This window comes from Amblyomma maculatum, chromosome 2, assembly GCF_055883805.1.
Source record: "Amblyomma maculatum isolate TAMU_Amacu chromosome 2, ASM5588380v1, whole genome shotgun sequence".
Lineage (NCBI taxonomy): Eukaryota > Metazoa > Arthropoda > Arachnida > Ixodida > Ixodidae > Amblyomma > Amblyomma maculatum.
This window is the reverse complement of record NC_139345.1, coordinates 118,129,814-118,151,000: the sequence shown is the minus strand read 5'-3', so window position 1 is coordinate 118,151,000 and position 21,187 is coordinate 118,129,814. Positions and strand designations below refer to the sequence as shown.

Sequence of the window (21,187 nt, the reverse complement as noted above, 5' to 3'; positions counted from 1 at the left end):
CTTTTTGCACCTTGTAACCGTTATCTCTTTAAGGCATTCCTTATCGCAGATAACGGCTCTCTCCGCAGCGAAAAGGACATCCAGACAGGCGGGCTCAATGTACAAGGCGAGCACTAATTGCTTTGCCTATGGAGTCCCTGCGTTGTGATATATTGTTCCGTTGCTCACCGTGTTAAAACATTCCGTTATCTGTTTACCTTTGTCGCTGCTGTGCTGTAAACCCGTACATCATAGTGCTTACTTCAAGAGATAAGAGAAAGAGTCGTCTGTGTCCGAGGAACATTCACTGGTCTTGCGCTATTCCGCACACCCACAGATAAGGTCTATTCCTACCTTTCCCGTAGGATGAGTACACGATCAGTTTTTTTTTTTTCTTGCGCAATTAAATTTTACACTAGATCACACGAAATTCATATTTTTCGTGTGCGCCCAACCCCCAAGTTCTGTTTATTGGAAAAATAACGGATGTTAGTAGGGGGTAAACTGCGACCACAAAAGTGTGAAGATAACAGCGCACCCGGCGTGAAATGCGAGCACCAACCGGACGATCCCGGGCTGGCAAGCGATTATCTTGGCCTAGCTCTAGTAAACGAGCTCGCCTACAATAACGCTCGTTATATTCTTGGTGGAGGTGCGGGGTGTATGCCACAACCACGCAAACCTAGAAGCGCGCGTTTTCAAAGAGAAACATTTCTTCCACGTAAACATTTTACTGCGCGCGAACTGCATGCGTAAGCACCTTTATGACATGCACGACACTTTTAACCCTCATTTGCACATGTGAACCACGATATGGACGGGACTGATATAACCCTATAGTTAGGGCAACATGAGCGAACGCGATCTACCTTTTCATGTAGGAGCAAAGTCTGCCTTGAGTTTGTCAGTGTTTAAAGTAATAAAATCAAACTTTTGTGCACCTGAAGTGCCGTGCGAGCTTCATAGGAACTTCCTTATAAACGCATCAACACTCCTAAAACACGTACACGCTTTTCTTCGTGTCATGCTTTTTAAAGTGCGGCTCGCTTTGAAAGACGAAGCAGATCTCCTCCCTCAGGTGTGCGAACACAAGCGAAGAGGAGCAGCCCAGCTCGAGACGCTACGCGCGTAGGCGGCCACAAGGACGAATTTGCATCAGTGCATGAGACGCACAGCGTACGGGCATCGTATCTTCCTTACATCCTATTCAGTACGCGCGTGGGTGGCTTTGGCTACCAGAGCATTTATTCCAATACGAGGGCGCGGATGAGTAGTTTGCCATCGGATACATATCGACGTATACGCCGCGAAAAGCGCTGATAGAGAGCGGTGGTGCCTACAGTGCGCACGCTTCATTTCTTGCTGGTATATCGTGGAAGTTATAATTTGCACTGACTTAACCTTGCACTGCAGGGGCCACGTGGGATAAAAGAACGGCGTTTTATGATGAGTCATTGCATATTGTAAAATGGTCAAATCTGGTTGCACTGCCATACCGTTATCATTCGGAAATAAAGCTACGTTTGCTCAGCAATAGCTTCCTTGTTGTCGTTAAGTGGGGACATCGGTACTCGTTTAGCGTTAACATCCAGCTGATACGATTGATATTGGCGGCAGCTAATAAAACTAAGTTCAAAGGCTGTCTTAGCTCATTGATATAGCGCACATTGTGGCGCGCTAAAACCGCCTGGTGTGATGGCGCACAAGCGTTCAGAAGGTAACAACGTCACGCTCGCATGCAATCCGTGCTCGTAACATAAGCACGCTTCCTAACACCGATAGAACACCAGCGGTTTGCACAGCGACACTTTCGTCAGTCCACAGTGTGCTGGTGCGGGCTAAGAGTCGAAGAAAAGTTACATTACGAATGGCGACCTTTAAGCGCCAATACGAACAATCAGTCTTAATCGTTCGCCACGTCTTTCTGTATATCCGGTCTTTTTAAAACGTCAATAAGTCTTTTAATTTATTTTTTTTAAATCACTGAGATATTGCTGATGGGAAACGGAAGTCTAATAAACCATAAATAAGTAGTGCTTGTAATTGGTTTAGCTAAGCATTTTAGACAAATATACATTCGCTGCTTGAGATTTACAAGGACTCAAGGTTAAAAGACGACACTAAATTTTAAAACTTGCCCTTGAAAATCCCCAGCAGCTTCAAGTATACCTTTGTCTAATAACCGCTTCGGAGAGAAATTTCTCCACCTTTTTTCTTCAGTCTTGCCACGGGTGACTGAACACGTGCTTCAGCCTCCCCGCCTCCTGCTATAGGACACGTGAGCTATATTAAGCCACCGCGCTCCTCCTCCTTCGACTTCGTAGCAAGCAAGGTCGTAACAGCTGATTGCGCAACGCTGGGTCGTTACAGCGAGAAGTGCATGCATCTGTTTTCCTCCAAGACATACAGGCTGAAGAAAGAAAGAAAGAAAGAAAGAAAGAAAGAAAGAAAGAAAGAAAGAAAGAAAGAAGAAGAAAGAAAGAAGAAAGAAAAGAAAGAAAGAAAAGAAGAAAGAAAGAAGAAAGAATGAAAGGAAGAGGAAAGGAAGGAAGGAAGGAAGGAAGGAAGGAAGGAAGGAAGGAAGGAAGGAAGGAAAGAAGGAAGAAAGAAAGAAAGAAGAAAGAAAGAAAGAAAGAAAGAAGAAGAAAGAAGAAAGAAAGAAAGAAAAGAAAGAAGAAAGAGAAGAAAGAAAGAAAGAAAGAAAGAAAGAAAGAAAGAAAGAAAGAAGAAAGAAAGAAAGAAGAAAGAAAGAAAGAAAGAAAGAAAGACCACTGTAACATTAGGCGCTATCACTGGGGTTAACGGTATCTAGTCTGTCCGCTACGATGCAGGTGCAAAGTAGCAGCGCTGATTCGCTATCTAACCAGCGGCGTCAGGCCCAATTGTTATTTGAATCACTGCTGGATAACGTGAGACAGGAAGGAAACGCTTGGAACACTCCCGATTAGGAGGCGGCCCCTAGAGACGCAGTCAACACGGGCCAGGCAAACCGCCGTCGGCGCTATAAGGGACAAGGTTAGCGGAGTCTCGACAGCTACAGATTGGGTGCGCGGGTCAGAGGTTTGGCATTCCAGGTATTAATGTGCAGCCAGGCCGTCTGCGACAGTGGAAGGAAGTTGCTGTCTGTTGCCAAGAAAACAGCGGCACCGTTACAACTGTCGGTACAACTGTCGGAACGGCTGTCATTTTTTTTTCCAGCTGGGAGAACACTCTACGGCTCTGATGTTTGTTGTGTTCATGTTCTTCGTAATATTCTCGTCGCGCTGCTATTATACGTCTCTTTCACTGTTTCTTATATATAGCCAAGAATCTTGTCACGCTTATAGATGCATTTACTGAAAAAACACTAATCCAGAGGCTGCAACCCCGACCGAAATGTTATCTTGCTTTCTTGCGGAACAGCTCATAGTAGTGCTATGCATAGCAACGCTCTGCGGCGCTTGCATTGCCGTAGGGCAGATATTTAGTATGGTTTATGGGGTTTAACGTGCGGAAGCAACTCAGGCTATGAGGGTAGAGAGAAAGACGAGGACAGAGCTGTGAGGTGGACGATCCCGTTACGGTGTGTGGGATGCAGCTCTCCATAAAACTAGGTTTAACTAGTGGCAAATGTGTGTATTATTTTAATATACAACGGCAAAAAGCTAGGCGATAGAAGAGCGGCACTATGCGACGTCGCTTTCGTAGGATATTACATATTTAGCCAAAATTCCTTGCAGTTTTTTTTTCTTTATGTCTTCTACCTGGTTTCGGTGTAAACAGGAAGTTGCCGTATCTTGTGCGCGCGCGAGAGGGAAGGAAGAGATAGAAGCTAAAATAATGAGGAATAGATAAGGAGATATTTATTCCTACAGGGAATAATTCGACGAAGCAGCAGTCGAATCTGTGGCTGAATTGCATGTACCGCCGCGCGACTTAATGTCTGCGTTCTCCGCTTCTACGACGCATTATAAACATAGCATGGAAGAAGAAATGAGACGCCTGAGGGAACGGCAGAAGGATGGACGGAGCTTGATAGACCGAAAAGCCGGAGTAGTCGGTGGCCGGGCGTCCGTCGGAATAATTATTCGAGATTCTCATAACAAAGTTAAAATATCAGAGGAAAGTCCAAATGATGCCAAGCTTGGTTAGGAGCTTCCTGTAACGGGGTAGTTTGGAAAATAGAAGTAATACTGTAAAATACAGCGGTGCTAATTTCCGGTTCCTTTGATAGATATCAGGGCCTTCTGCGTACCAGCGGTCATTATCCGCATTGGCCGCGAAATCTCGTTTGTACAAGAGTGTTAGAGGGGTTCTGGTGTGAATGCGGTTTGGGTGTGTGTGATGTAGTAGCATCCGCGAGAGAGCATCCGCGAAAGCACTGTAGTGGTGTAAAGTGCTGTGTACTGTAATTTGTGTATGAGTACTGTATGCCGTAGTAAATCGTGTAGTGTAATTCGTGCATGGGTATTACAGTTGCGTAATATGTCGTGTAGCGTATTTCGTCCTCTGAGTGCTGCAGCGGCCTAGTATGCCGTGTATAATGTAATACGCGTGTTAGTACTAAGGTGGAGTAGTATATGTCGTGAAGTAGCAGGTGGAGTAAGTATATGTCGTGGCAGTATCCTGTAAATAAAATAAATAAATAAAATAAATAAATAAATAAATAAATAATAAATAAATAAATAAATAAATAAATAAATAAATAAATAAATAAATAAATAAATAAATAAATAAATAAATAAATAAATAAATAAATAAATAAATAAATAAATAAATAAATAAATAAGTGTAATTCGTGTTGAGTAGTGTCGTCGTGTAGCATGCCGTGTGCTGTAAATTGCCCATGGGTGCTGTAGCGACGTAGTATGTCCTACAGTGTAATTCGTACAAGAGTACTGCGGCAGTGCAGTATATCGTGGAGTATGTTCCTTCATCTTATCAGTCGGGCAATATACTTACATACGCACGTCTCGTCTGGGCAAGATACCTGCTCAAAAGACTCGGCAACTCCGTGCGGAGTCGTCATTTAGCCAGCTGCTCATTTAGAACCCTCTGCTATTTCATATAACTCTCTTCCCTCCCTTCCCCCGCCCCCTCCTCCGCCCGCTGTTGACTGCTCGGACCTAGCAAACTGGCCGCACATCGTGAAACCGCAACAGAAGCAGGAAGAAAAGAAGGGTTTCAAAGAGTACGCGAATTTGCGCGACTGCCCATTCTGGTATGAAATGAGCTGCGAATGTACGTGACTGCTAATGTCGGTCTGTTTAATGAAACGTGGATGAGCATGTCCTGGTTCAGATCCCCGGGGTGGTGGGTTGACGCTGCCAAGCACGTTCGGGTTCCGCGCCAGTCATGCGTGCAAAACGGAGCAATAGCAAAACGAATGAAAGCCGCGAATTATTGGTCAGCGTAGCTTTGATAACTGCACGACTGCATTCGCCAATTTATTTTTGTGTTCGACGTTACTGAGTACTAATATATGAGCGCTCCGAGTTAGTACTAGAAACTGTAGACAAGGACGAACAAAGGTATAAACTTACGAGTCTCGGGTTGTTGTTTTTTTATGTCCATATATTTGGAAGCCGTGGTTCAGAGAATGATGAATACCGTATCCGCATCCCTTCTAAGAAAAACAAATACGAGATAACATTTCCATGTAGGGCGAGTAGAGATTTCGAGGAAATAGTTACAAGGCTAGAACCTTATGCGCCGCGGCTTGTTTTAAGTCTCTCGTCTTTTCTGTTTATTTCTATTTCGTTACTCAAGCAGGAAAAAAGAAATGACATTGCGTTAAGCTTTGACGCCTCGGGCAGTACACTGCCGCGATATAGCTGGCTTCAACAAAAGCTTGCCTACATTAACAGATTAGCTAAATATTTCTTTTTGCTCATATGGGGCATGTCACGTCAACGCATCAAAGCAACTATTGCTATTCATAACCATTTTCTTCGTAACAGCATCTTTCTTGCCAGTTAGCCTATCCATGTTTACCCTAAGTAGTAACTTTTTTACCTTGGGTGCTAAGCCCTTCAGATGTCCCCAAAATGCTGCATTTTTAGGGGTATTTCTGCTGTACCATGTAACATCAGGGGAGGGTGTTTTGGGTGAAACTTATCGCACTCACGATCACTCATGTGTCTTCGTTTATCCCTTTGCTTCACATCCAAGTTGCTCATGGACGTAAACAATGATTAAAAGTATTCCGAGGTGCGTTGAGAACTATGGTGCAATTGTGACACGTGAGGGTGCACAAATATAGGTCATTGCTACTGGCAGCACAAGACAGCACATGGGGGCCATTTGTTCTGGCTTTTGAAGTTTATTGAGTAGGGAAATTTATTCAATGTTACCGATGAAGAAAGTTGAGATAAACGATTTATTAGCGCGCAGCTCCAAGACACCCGTTCATGAATTGTGCCTCGTAGTCGTCGGCGGCGCAAGCGTAGTAAGCGTAGCACTCCACCTGCCAGACATGGTAGGTAGCGGTAAGGAAGTGTAGTAAAATTACTGGAACTTGAGATAGCAGCAGTGCGTAACGTCATATGCCACGGATAACAGGTGGTAGAGTGTAGAGATGAAAATATCCTCCTCACATTTAGCAGTGAAGAAATATGAAGAGAGGATGAGAGGATGAGAGGCAACGGGTGGCTACCCTGGAAGCAGAAGGTTATGGCGAGAACACGGAAATGCACCCCACCAAAAAAGGTGGGGGAGGGGATGCGGCTGGAAGGTGAGAAGGACAGAGGCGCAAGAGGGAAAGGTGAAGTATGTGAGGAAAGTCGAGAAGGAGGGTACGGCAGTGGGCGTTGTGTCAACGAACAATCACGCGCAAATTTTTTTTTTTTTTTTGCGGACAAAAGGGCAAAAGCCTTTGTGCGAAAAATGTACAGGTGATCTCACCGTGAACCACATTTTGATCTCGTGTACAAAACTTGAATAGTTAATAAAAAAAAACTAGGTATGGTTTAGCTCTGGTTGAACTTGAATGGAAGCGAAAGCTTCTTTTGCCTGGCGACGCCTGTGGCAGAATAGAGGCTTTACAAAAGTTAGCGCCATCTAGTGAAAGAAACAGAAACTGTGCTCGGCGGCCATGTTTTGTTCAGTCCGCCCGCGCCTCCCATCGAGTACGCTGTCAGCGCGCGCCTTCGTAGAACCCGTGCATGCACTGAAAAATGCATTGAAATGCGCACAAGCGATTGTTTCATTTTTTAACATCACAGCAGTCGCTGTTAGCTCCAAGCTCTATTCGGAATGACGCCAGCATGTTGTTGCGTGCCCTCCTGCAGCCAGCGCACCGTCGTAGACGCGCACGGAATCAAGGTATACGCGTGTATGCGACCGTTCGTTTGCAGTCCTAATCGGCTTTACAAGAGTCACTTGTATCATGTAAAGCATTACTCATTAAGCATCAGCATGCCACTCACGGTTGCCAAACGTACTTTGGAAACCCTCTATTATGGGGACACTTAATCCCCGCCTTTGAGCGCATGACTCGTTAACGTAGGCTAGTCTACCAGCCTCCATATGAGGCCCTGCTTTAACCAAGCAGCATGAAAATCGCTGCGTATCGTAAGAGTAACGTGAATGCAAGGGTCCTAGAAGGCTGGGTTTGATATCACCCTCCCATATGAAAGAAGAGGCCGAGTTGGCAGCTCCGACCAAACGTAACTTCAGACAAAGTAAGTAAGTTCGCGGTCATGTCAGCTGTCAGTTACCGCCTGCCGCGGACCCTACCGACACCTACCGACATTGACGCTGAAGGGTCGAGCTGGCTGGCGCAGTGAAACTCCCGCTTCAAAACATATTTTGCTCTATTCTACAATGAACACAACACATCACCCCTGATTACTGTTAGGAGGCAACCCACTTGTTGAAATTCCATCTGTTTTTAGTTTCCTTAAGGAATAAGTGATCCTGAATAAGCTGTAATTACCTAAACACTTTTCACTTTCACTCATAAAAGAAGCTCAGCAACCTTGTGTTTGGCGCATGATGGCCTTAGTTGCCTATGTGCCAAGAAACTCGACACAACACAATTACGAGCATGCCTGGGACATGTGAGGCTTGGCAGGTCACATGGATTGCATTGACGGGGCTAGTATGAATGGCTACACGAGTTGTCAGCCACGCTCTCAACCTCTACCACGTGGGAAGTGAGATTGGAATCGTACACGAACCCACAGATCACGCAGGCCCAATGCAGCGCAGGGACATTCGGACTAAGGCGGTAGCTGTCGACTGTATGCAATGTATGTTTGAGATGATGCGTGAGGCGAGTACGGGTTAAATAATAGGGGCACAACTGAACGGAATAATGAACAAGCAAGCAGCAAAGCTAGTGCTTGAAAGCGAGCGTTAATCCGTAAGGCGAGCCGCAGTATAGAAACCATCGCCGCAATCGCGTCATGTCCTTAAATGCGGAGCTTAAGCAATGCACAAATTGTCCACTGTGAAATGTTTTCGGGTATAAGAGAAACTCGCCCATGTTACGCAAGCGCCCATCGAGCCGAGGTAGACGTACGAAACCACGGCGGTGGTTCCGACAGTGCCATGCCAGCGCCTCCTTTATAACAATCAAGAAGTGGGGAACTATTGAATGTTAGCTTAAGGGTGGTTACGAGGGGTGTTACAGAGTATGCTGAGCTATATATTGCCCCTCATAACCTCCCTTAAGCTAGCGGCACATATATAGATGCATGTCTCTTAAATTTTCTACCTCAGCATGTCGCCAGAATTTCGCATTCGCTACTATTATCGTAATAATCGGATTTTTCTTTTTTTTTTTAGCATTGCTTTTGAGACGACACACAAAACTGAATAGCACGTGGTCACCGAATCACACAATACATTTTTCGTTGTTTTTGTTCTTGTTTCAGGTTATGTCTAGATGACACCTGGCACTCGGAAAACCATGAAGAATGAAGCGATCGAGTTACGGTAAGTTTGCCAGATTCTTTTTTTTTTTGACTGACGCCCAATAGATTACAAAAAAAAAAGGAAATCATATAGTAATGTTTCCCGCGTAGATAATTTTATTAAGAAAACGAGGGGGGGGGTACAGAGTTGGTAGCACGAAGTGCGAGCTGCTTGCCGCTGAATACTGACATAGAAACATATGCGCACACCACAGAAAATGCGAAAAAAAAAAATCTCACCAAAAGCTTGCACGCCAGTTACCTAAAATACCTACAGGTGTGTAAAATGTGAGAAAGAAGCGCACGGTCAATTTGTATGCGGCTGGTTAGCAAGGTGACGCCCCGATCAATTTGTTACAGAGCGATGGCGTCTTGCAAAGTTTTCTTGCCAGGGACAACCATACTGGCTCGCGTCGGCTTCAAAAAAACACGGGAGTCATTTCTTTTAATGCGAAAACTCTACTTCATGGCCAAAGCCGCGAAATGCGGGTGGAGTGTGAAGCCTGTATTGCAACAGCCTAAGATAACAGAAGTCAGACTAAACAAACAAACAAAAAACTTCGGGGTGGGGGGGGGGGATTTTAATGCAGGATTTTGTCGTAGGAATCGAGTACGAAATTCCGCAGCTGTCGTTATTTTATTTGTTATTTCTTGAAGCAAAAGCTGCACTACGCCAGGTGCTATCATGTGCTAAACGCATTGACGTATGCGTGACGAGTAGCCATTCTCGTCACGAAAAAAAAAATATATATATATATATATAGATCAGCTGCGGCGTTAGCTGCGAAGTCTTGGGTGAACTTCAGCAAGGAATGTTGCGGCTTTCCTGGGTAACTTCGTAGATATCGGCGCAGCCGATTAAAGCTTATTTATTTATTTATTTATTTATTTATTTATTTATTTATTTATTTATTTATTTATTTATTTATTTATTTATTCCCATTGTTCGACAAAACGCAACAAAACCTACATGTGCATTCACCAAATCTTGATACCAGTAACCTGCCAGTTTTTTCTTGCATTCCTTGTCAGGTTAAAACTTTCTCAGCAGCGTTAAATTTTCTACCCTTGGTGCTGCAACAGAACGTTCCGCGTGTTTTATTATCACTCTCACAGTCTATACACTGCATGTAATAGTCTCTATCGACTTCCGTCCTTGCGCAGCGGATCCAAACGCACCGCTATCGCATTGCCCTCTTACGATGCGTTAAATATGAGAAACGGTTTGACTGATGAGTTCGGCCCACACTCAAATGTGAATCTGCAGATTTCAAATTTTAGATGCGAGAACTGAGCTTTCAAAGTAGAATACTTCTAGCGCAACACAAAAGGGTAACCAGACAGGACCAGATCAGACCAGTCTGGTCCTCCTTATGTGTTGCGCTAGACGTATTCCACTTCGAAAGCACGAGCTCAACTAGCCCGGAAAGAAACGTTGCGAAAGCTGAGCTGAGCCACATTGAACTCTTACTTGTCCCCCCTCCAAATTTTGGGTGGCCCACCTCCAAATCAAGGCGGAAAGTCCTTAAGTGTGGATGTACACTTGAGATATGGACGCTTTCGCACTACAGTACTACGTTTGTAGACGGAGTCAAACAGTTTGCCTCTTTTTCTTCCGTAACAGTGCCGCATATAACATGCTCTCCTGGCCGCCATAAACGATTAACACACCGGGGAAAGGTCGCTGTTGTGCACAATTGCACTTACACGTCCGAGGCGAGAAAATATGACGCTACACTTGACCTTCGCCGGTTACGTCACAGCTGCCCACTCGCCCTCGCCGCTTGTCTCCGGGGGACGCCTCCCGGCACGAGCGTGCGGCCTCAAGGCCGGCGATTCCCTCCCTTCTGGTGCACCAACTGGAATCAGAGAAGGGCTGGTGGGAAGCACGTGATGACGCACTGCGCTTCGAGAAAACGCTGACGCGGAAGACGTCCTTGCTTACAGTGACACAAGCATTCTTACGGTCATACAAATAGATATACATTCAAGCATACAGCTGGAAACAAACCATTTCACGCAAGCTTTCGCAAACTAACCAGGAAGAAAAAAGAAAACAAATCTTTTCTTGCGAGTGTTGTCCGTTCGCGGAACGCCAGCGGAGTTAATGGAGCAGTGCGAAGAAAAGCGTGTATAACGGAGAATTTCCACGGAGGCGAACTTGAACTTTTTTATCAGCAGAGCTACAGGGTATCACCACAAAATATTTGCTCACGAAGCGCCAAAGGCAAGTTAAACACCGAGGTAACTGTGCGAAATTTGTGTCCAGAAGGACGATGTCGATTGACATTACGATCACGAGCACTGGTACTTATATAGTTGGTGTGACTTCTAGGCTTTACGTGCCTGTTTTTGTAACACGGTGCTATCCAAAATTGCGTGATGCTTCGGCGTTAGCTGAAAAGCCGAGTGGCCCAGCGTGCTTTTTTGTCCGAATGGGGCTCAACCCCTGGGACTTGCTGGACAAGAACGGAGAGCTACCATTTACAGGCTGTGCGAATAGGAGGAATGCGTACTTCCTTCTTTTAATGCGGACTTGAAGAAAATCCGACGTCGGCGTTCTCGGCGTGGGCGTTGTGAGCGAAAAATCACAGGCACAGCCCCGGCAGGTGGTACTCGGCAGAAGCCATTGTCGTGCGCTGATTGGTAAGCGGGTTGTGTGTGACGCCACGAGACCACGTGACATGGCCGAGATGGTAGCCGCTGCCAACTCGGGCTTTTTTGCCTTTAAGATGGGTGAGATCACAATTCATTCCTCAATCAACTTTGAACTCCGTTATACACAATGTCCCTAGGCAGAAACGCAACCGCCGAGGTCGGGTTCGAACCCGGGTACTCCGGCATAGTAGTCGGGCGTCTTACCATTGCACCACCCCGGCGATGTGCCGGCATTTTCGTACGGGCCGTATGCATCGTATAAAGCGGTTGTTTATCTCTATACTATGTGGCTTTTCATATAATTGTGTACTTTACGCCAGAATGCCGATCGGGATGTGCGGGTAATAGAGGCACGCATTAAAAAATTGAGAATTAAACAACGAGCAAAATTCACGTATGCGAGCCGGGAGCCGGGAGCCGGCAACCGGAGCCATCAACGCCGTCGCTTCATACCCTGAAGAGTGGAGCTTAGCTGTCTCTCAAATTTCCTGCGTTCGAATTTGGAGCATGTCGAACTTCTACCTTGATCTCATATTGGATCCTCGGGTTGTTCATGTGATTGCACGGTATGTACGCGACCGTCAGTTACAATGCCTAAGGGGTTATCTTCGTCTTATAGGAATAGCGCTGAACTTTTCATCGTTCTTTTACCACTTATAGAGCAACTGCTGAAAATTACTTTTTAGATAGTTTAGCTGTATCCAGGTGCTTGTCGTGGCGGAGGGGCTTGCGAAACTCGATGAAGTCGTGAGCTCTGCTGTGTAGGGCCACCCAAGATAGACAGGTCACGGCAGAGAGTTCTGACAAAATGGGATTCACTGGAGAAGGTAATGGCAACCCACTCCAGTATTTCCTGCCAAGAGAACCCTATGGCCAGTCACAATACCATTATCGATATGGCGCCGGAAGATGAGCCCCCCAGGTTGGAAGGCGTCCCACATGTTACTGGGGATGAACAAAGGGCGATTCCTAGTAGCTCCAGGACGAATGAAGCGGCTGGGCTAAAGCCAAAAGGACGCTCAGTTGTGGGTGTGTCGGGAAGCGACCGGAAAGTCCGATGTTGCAAGGAGATATATCACATAGCAACATGGAATGTAAGATCTATGACGCAAGGTAAACTGGATATCGTCAAGCGAGAAATGGACAGATTGAACATTGATATCTTGGGTATCAGCGAGCTCAAGTGGACCGGAATGGGAGAATTTAACTCCGGCGACCATTATGTCTTTTATTGTGGGCACGAATCCAAGAGAAGGAATGGGGTCGCTCTCATAGTAAACAGAAGAATGGGCAAAGCAGTGCTAGGGTACAACCCCAAAAACGACCGAATGATTTCACTTCGGATTCAAGGTCACCCTTTCAACATAACAGTTATCCTAGTCTATGCACCGACCACTGCTGCTGAAGAAGCTGACGTTGAGAGATTTTATGCGGACCTACAATGCCTTTTAGACCGCACCCCATCATCAGACGTCGTTTTTCTCATAGGAGACTGGAATGCTAAGGTCGGGAGTGAAGAAATATCCGGAATTACAGGCAAGTTCGGTCTTGGTGAGCCAAATGAAGCTGGGCAGAGGCTAGTAGAGTTCTGTCAAGAAAACAACCTGACCATAGCGAATACTCATTTTCAACAGCACAAGAGGCGCCTGTACACATGGATTTCACCGGACGGTCTGTACAGGAATCAGATCGATTATATTATTTGCCGGCAGAGATGGAGAAGCGCTATACAAGCAGTAAAAACAAGGCCTGGGGACGATTGTGGCACCGATCATCAGCTTGTTGTTGCCAAAATTAAGCTTCGATTGAGGAAAACGCAGAAAACTAGAAGGCCTTTCAGGTATGATCTGGATCAGATTCCATTAGAATATGCTGTGGAAGGGAGGAATCGATTTCAAGAACTAGATCTAGAAGACAAAGAGCCCGAAGAGATGTGGACTGATGTTCGTAATATAATACAAGAAGTTGCTACTAAGGTAGTTCCAAAGCAAAAGAAATGCAAAAAAGCAAACTGGTTATCTGAAGAGGCTTTGCAAATAGCTGAGGAAAGGAGGATGGCAAAAGGTATGGGGGAAAGAGAAAGATACAAGGTTCTCAATGCGGATTTTCAGAAAATAGCAAGGAGAGATAAGAATGCCTTCCTGAACATACAGTGTCAAGCAGTTGAGGACAACAGCCAATTAAGGAACACAAGAGCTCTGTATAAGACAATCAAAGATATCAAAGGAAGCTTCTGTGCTAAGCTGGGCGTGATAAAGGACAAACGAGGCAAGGACCTCACTGAAGCCTCAGAGATAAAGAAGAGGTGGCAGGAATACACAGAAGAACTGTACAAGAAGGACCCGGATGTGCAAACCCAACATAGGACGGTTGTGATTACTGATGTCGAGCCGGGCATCCTGAAGAGTGAAGTTGAATGGGCCTTAGCCAGCCTTGCTAAGAACAAAGCTAGCGGAATTGATGGTATTCCAGCTGAGTTGCTTCAAAACCTCAACCACGACGCTGTTAACACACTGCATACATTATGTCAAAAGATTTGGACAACCCTGCAGTGGCCACAGGATTGGAGGAGGTCAGTTTACATCCCCATTCCAAAGAAAGGCAGTGCCAAAGATTGTTCCAACTACCGCACGATCGCGCTTATTTCGCATGCTAGCAAGGTGATGTTAAAAATCCTGCAAGGTAGGCTGCAGCAGTATGTGGATCGGGAGCTTCCGGACGTGCAAGCTGGGTTTCGCAAGGGCAGAGGAACTAGAGACCAAATTGCCAACCTTCGCTGGATCATGGAAAAAGCAAGAGTTTTCCAGAAACTCATTTACTTCTGCTTTATTGATTATGCGAAAGCGTTTGACTGCGTAGATCACAGCAGATTGTGGCAAGCTCTCCAAGAGATGGGAGTTCCAATTCACCTCATCTGTCTCCTCAGGAACCTCTATGAAGGACAAGAGGCCACAGTCAGAACTGGGCATGGTCTTACTGATTGGTTTCCGATTGAGAAAGGAGTGAGGCAAGGCTGCATACTGTCGCCCTGCCTATTTAACCTATATGCAGAGTGCATCATGAGGAAGGCCGGTCTGGACGAGTCTTCAGCTGGAGTGAAGATTGCTGGAAAGCGTATCAACAACCTTAGATATGCGGATGATACCACTTTAATGGCAAAAAGTGAAGTGGAACTCAAGAGACTTCTGATGCGCGTACAAGAAGAGAGTGAGAAGTTTGGGCTTAAGCTGAACATTAAAAAGACGAAGATCATGGCGTCTTGCCCTATCAAGTCCTGGAGCATCAATGGACAAGAAGTGGAAGCTGTGACAGATTTTCTGTTCTTGGGCGCCAAGATTACCTCGGAAGGAGACTGCAGCCATGAAATTATGAGACGCCTGCTTCTGGGAAAGAGAGCAATGGTTAGCCTTGACCGCCTAGTAAAGAGCAGAGACATTAGTCTGCCAACCAAGATCCGTATAACCCGTGCTATGGTCTTTCCAGTTGTGATGTATGGATGCGAGAGTTGGACTGTGAAAAAGGCTGACCGCCGAAGAATTGACGCGTTTGAATTGTGGTGCTGGCGAAGACTCTTGAGAGTTCCTTGGACTGCCAGAAGATCAAATCAGTCAATATTGTCGACCATAAACCCTGACTGCTCATTGGAGGGTCAAATTCTAAAGTTAAAGCTCAGCTACTTTGGTCATCTGATGAGAAGAGAGGAGTCGCTGGAGAAAGATTTGGTGTTGGGAAAGGTTGAGGGTTGCCGGAGAAGGGGTAGGCAGCGAACGCGATGGTTAGATGGCATTCTCGAGGCATTGCAGATGAAGCTATGTGATGTTAAGAAGATAGTGAGAGACCGGAAAGCGTGGCGTGACATGGTCCATAGGGTCACGAAGAGTCGGACACGACTGAACGCCTGAACTGAACTGAGGTCATGTTAGCATTTCATAGACGAATTGAGACACCAGCGCTGTCTGTTTTCGCGATCGTTAGCAGCGATGTGTGGTACGGGTTGGTTGTGCGGAGGCTTCTTTAGCCTTTCGTTCGGAATCACTTAGAGAAGCCACTTCATTAGGCGGGAGGTCTCCTCTCATTCCCTTGGCCGCCTCGTACATAAACGAAGCGAGTAGTTTAGGTTCAATGAAAGCAGAAAAAGTTGCAGGTATGCAAAGTGCAACAACATATACGTCTCGCAGCGTATATCTCTCCTCGTACTCTCGTCTTGTTGCCAAACAGAGCCACCTTTAATCGAGGCGCTCGTTAAGAACTGCTCCGTCCACGCTCACATTTCTATTTGCTCCTGTGCTTGGAACGAATACCTGTACAGGCTGTGGCTGCAAACTGCATATAGTACGCGGAACTCTGCACATTTCGAGCACCTAGTTTCGCGGCAATGTCATGAGCATAAGAAATGCATTATGCTTCGAGACCGCTAAGAAACAAACGCCGCGCGAAATTCAAAGAACGACATGCAACGACGACGCCAACAAAGAGGGAAAGCTGTGCCCGTAGGGAGGTAATCCCGCTTGCAACCCGGAAGACGAGGCTCTTTCCTTTGTCCTCTCTGTTTTTTTTTTTTTCTGTTTTTTTTTTTTTCTTCATTTGCGACATGGCTGCGGTGAAATGACAAGGGAAAGAAGTAGCTGGTTCCATCTGACATGCGATGTCCTATATGCAAACCTAAATGAAAAAGAGATGCATAAGCACTGTGGAAGTGGCGTTGTCTTTCCTGTCTCGGGGAAGGGCAGAATGAAGAGCTGGAAGGTTATGAAATATTTCCCGGTAATGTTATATCGTTTCGAGATGGCGTTCACATGGTATCTGCGGCCGAAATGAATACGCATGATTTCCCAGAAACAGATATAGACGTGGATGCCGGGCGGTAGAGGTTGGTGAAAACTGCTGGTGATGGCGGGGGTTGACAGACCTTGCATGGGCCCCATACACCGGAGTTTTAATCTTCAGCAAGAATGGGGACCAGTGCGGGTTTTCAGTGGAGATTTTTTCAGTCCGAAGAGAGAGGTCCTCCCTCTCAACTCCCTTCCCTCACCATCTCCTGCATTTCACGAAGGTTTTTCTTCAAGCGTTCCGAACTTTCGATAATCTCTCCTAAAATAAAAATTAAACTTAGCTGGGACGTGAAACGTCTGTGCCACTGCAGCTGTTCAGTAGTTTAGAGCAAAAGCCTTAAACCCGCCGCTCGCCTAGCATTGCGCGGCTCGCTGCACCTATGGGCCTTTGTTCCGCTATAACGTCCCTCGTCCTCTCTACTTTTATCTCCGACGACCAGTAATCGCAAATAACTATTCGTCGACGTTCAGTCACGCCGAATGCCATCAGGGCTAACAGTTTTCTCCTCTTTGTTTTGATAAACATCCAGAATGTTTGAACACGATAAGAAAAAAAATGAAAAAAAAAGAAGAAAATGAGAGATCTGAGTATTTAGTTATATATAGCTTTTTTTTTTTTTTGCCAGCTTAATTTAGTCTTTCAGTCCATTTGAGAGCTCTTGCATGAATTAATACTCACATACTTTTGCTTGTTCACTATTATTTTATTATTATTTTGCCTGGCGCCTTTTTTTCGGCTACTGTCCGGCAAACGAGACGAAAGTCTGTCAATATGACTCGCCAGGCGAGACGAGCCTCCTACTTTAGAGCAAAGCATGCAGCATCCGCTGCCACAGCGACCTTCCTTTATTTTATGAATATTTGTTCCGCCTGTGGACGCCACCTACAACAAAAAATTTGAGTGCATAAAACCTACATTTCCCATGCCATCACTTGCAGTCGTGCATCCGCTTTTGAAGCCCGCCCTTGGAAAGCCCACGTTGCACTCTATGTAAGCAAAAAGGACCATGAATATGTGTTTCATTTTCTTTTTAACTCCTGCTTGGAAAGCCGCCGAACGAACCTAAACTTCTCTCTTCCTCCGGCTCTGTTAGCGGTACTCGTCCCAACCTCCTTGCGGCATGGCCGACAGGAGTGTCGCGGACCCTCGAAAGAGATTGAGCCTCGAGGCAAGATAGCATTGGACACCATTGAGCGTGTATGCCAGCTAGAGATAAGGTCATTTTGGCAACAAACATATGCTCCGCCTCGTTCTAGCTGGCAGACGAAAGCTTGCTGAAGTGTATTGAAGTGCGCCCTGCGTGCCCGGTGTCTGCCCTCCTTTCGTCGACCTACGACGTAAATTTGTGCAGTCGTGCAGAAATCTTGTCCTATCCGACACACAGGTAAACGTTCAGCCTCAACGAAATTTTGCTCCATATAAGATGCTAATGCGGAATTCTTACGAGGTATATATATATATATATATATATATATATATATATATATATATATATATATATATATATATATATATATATATATATATATATATATATATATATATATATATATATATATATATTGTAAGAGAAGGCTAGGTCGAGACGGCCAGGTCGTGACGGCAAGGACAGCGAAGCCTTGTCTAGCGTTTTAATCCGATCACGAACCCAGGCGCGCGCCGGAGCCGGCGCTGCGGGACGATGATGTGTAGAAATGAAAGAAGAAGATCATGGCATGTGCAAATGAAAGAAGGTCCACAGAAGGCTCACAATATATATATATATATATATATATATATATATATATATATATATATATATATATATATATATATATCTTGTAGTAATCCCGATCGTCATCAGCTCGCGCGCCAACCCGAAGAGGTAGACGAAGTGGAACCGGAGCCTTGTTGGCACTGCACCGTTGGTTCGAACGCTACACCCGTCGCTTTGGTTTGCGGACGTTGCCTACGGTCTTGGTGCTCCAATAAACACCTTACAATATACATATTGTAAAAATGAAGCTGTACATGCGAAGATGAAGAAGAAACTTCCGTGCGCTGTCGCCAGTGACATCGCTATCAGTGCGTGCTTTGGACCTGACCTGCTCCTACGCGGACTGTTCCTGACGAGCTTCTAGATCCCGTCCCAGTACATCCATAAACCCCCATCCTAATATATATATATATATATATATATATATATATATATATATATATATATATATATATATATATATATATATATATATATATATCAGCCCGCCGGCTTTCCATATGGCTTTCGTATCCGTTCAATATAGCACCCCTTGAAATCCATATCATCTCTACGAAGGCATGCGAAGCCCTCCTTTTACTCCTCAATAAATCTGCTTGTATGAATTTTCTTTTCGTACTGCAATCTTGAGCTCTCCTCAACGCCTACTTAATGGGCTCCGTTCAAAACACTGGCCGAGGGTCCCGATCGGTCTACACCAGTCAGCTGTGCGATCCCGATAGCCGAGGGTCCATTCAGGTTAGAGGGCGTGTCGTACGAGCGAACATCTTCCTATTTCTGGCACTCAGAAAAGGCTGTCAATTGCGATCGAACCTAGCAGAGGGATGTACAGCGACGGTGAGTGAACCGAAGAAGCAGACAGGCGTCCTGCGTAGGGTGAAGCTAATACAGAAAGAAGGCAACCTCTTACGGCACAACCATTCTAATGCAGAAGGAATAAGAAGAAAGGAAAAGGAACTGAATATAATGTAAGCAGTCGTCTACCCGCCTGCCTTCGCAATAGCCTGTCTCTCGTGCATCTGTCAAACTTGTTCGTTTCGTCCGCCTTCACCGTTTACCCACGCTTCGCGTGATTCCCCGCATCCATGTCCTTATTCCGGCTGGCATTAAGTGACTACTATTTTAGGGACCCTTACAAACGCTGTACACGAAAACCACCGAATATAACGAGACTTGCAGCGACCGGCCCCCAAAAGTCCCGTCTATTCGCGCTTCTCTCTTCGCATCGCTTTTCGATCGGCCAGCTGTCATCTTCCGCGACTGGGTAGCGACGTACGGTAACGGACAGTAGCGCCTGGCGCCACCTCTACCTCACCGCAGCTGCTGTCGTCGGCGACGCTGCTGCCGGAGCACCGCTAGCGTCGCCGGGCGTCTGTCGGACGAACGAACGAAACTACCCGACAGCACCCCTCGTTCTCCTCCCTTCTCCTCTTCTCTCCCCTTTTCTTCCACTCGGCGGCCGATCCGCGTCCCCTCCGTCAGTCGGTGCGCGCGCTTTCAGGCGCAGCTCTAGTTTCGTGGTCCAGCAGCTGTGAGCTCTCAAACGACACTTCCTGGAGTCTTCGGAGCCGCGTGGGGGGGGATCAAGAAGCGTGAGAAGAAAGCTCGGTGGGAAGAAAGAAGCGTGAGAATTAAGTGTGGTACGAAAATAAGGGGTAAACAAAATAATATATAGTTTGTTCATTTTGCGCCGCTGCCTCTTCCAATCAGTGTGGTCGTTCCGGGAAGCTGTTCCGTATTCTGATCCTCCGGGCACGTGTGCGCCGCGGCGTCGCCCTCCTCCCTACGATATCTGCGCCTGCCTTCACTGCGCGGCGGAGAACTGTCCCGGCAATGCCCGCCGACACTGCTGCCGCTGTTGTTGCTGCTGCTCCTCGCTGTTTCCCACGGGAGATCCTCGTGCCTTTTCGAAGCGAGTGAAAAGGGTGCGAGCGAGGAGTCGTCGCCAGTCTCTTTCATCGCACCGTCTTGTTCTCATCGGCTACTGTGTACCGAAGCCTGACGTGTTTCTTCGGTTCGTCCAGTGCGCTTCTTGCTGGCTGAAGTGTCTTCCCTGCACCATCGATGTTGATTGCGGCAGGCCAGTGACTATTCCGGTTGACAGGAAAGGTAGGTTCTTCCGCATCGTGACATGCTTCTGAGAGGGGTCACTGTGAAAAAAAAAAAAAAAAAAAAAAAAAAACCCATATTTCGTCGATTTCTTGTAGAGTGTTAATGCTCCGTCGAGTGGGATCGTCAAGACGTATTTTAAAATACTGCGGAGGTAATTTTCCCTGAAAGTAATCACTCCTATAGCGTTTATTGATGAGCCGTCTCAGGAGGTTCCGGGATTCTGTGGCGGTTATTGGGCATTCTGCTCAATAATCACAGGGTTATTGAAGCCTCCGCTTTTTACCGCGACATGAATTTAGTTAGTTTGCCTCCAGTAGTTTACGTTATCATAAACCAAATTTGTATATCACATGCAATGGTATGCAAATTATTTCCGGTTTTAATTTCGGACAGGACATTTCCACGAAAACTTTCCGGTTGTGTTGTGCGGCACTTGTTCAAAAGAACCGTTGTCATTTCGCACTTCGATGCTCCAGATACACAAACACACAGAAATGACGTCATTAGCGCGAAAAAGCAATAAACTTACGGAGTAAAACGAAAAAAAAAAAATAGGGGCATCATACTTCTAAGTTTGTCCTTTTAGAACAATGACGACAAACAGCCAGTCTTTGTGTCGATCAGGTATCTTAGAACAGGGCAGAGTGGGGCTTGTTGGATCGCGATCATGTTGGAAGCGGCACTGAGACAAGGTGAAAAGAAGGAACACAAAACAGGTATCTTAAAGCCAAGATGCACTGGGCATGTTCTGATTTCTTCATGGAACCTCCTGGCGTTCCGTCTACAGGCTTCACGGGACTTTCCTCGCGAAAATATCATGTTGTCGGTTTTCCAATGTGCTGGTTTTGGCATAAATTTTCTTCCTGATTTTTTTTTTTTTTTTGTACGGCTTTGCTAGTTTACCTGTTTCTTGAAGCGCCCACTCAAGCCTAACGCCGGTATACCTGGGCGC

At 46.0% G+C, this 21,187-nt stretch overlaps 1 protein-coding gene across 4 annotated transcripts in view; it reads left to right on the top strand.

Annotated features, from left to right (window-relative positions):
• LOC146199670 (adenylate cyclase type 5-like) overlaps positions 1-21,187 on the top strand; it is a 238,128-nt gene that overhangs the window by 102,807 nt on the left and 114,134 nt on the right. For 3 of the 4 annotated variants that reach the window (XM_084595179.1, XM_084595176.1, XM_084595178.1), the window contains exon 2: positions 8,838-8,898. In XM_084595179.1, coding sequence (XP_084451305.1) covers positions 8,849-8,898 — 50 coding nt within the window. In that variant the 5' untranslated portion in view covers positions 8,838-8,848. Of the gene's footprint in view, positions 1-8,837; positions 8,899-19,604; positions 20,233-21,187 lie in introns of those variants that run through there. The other variant, XM_084595182.1, reaches the window with a different exon arrangement.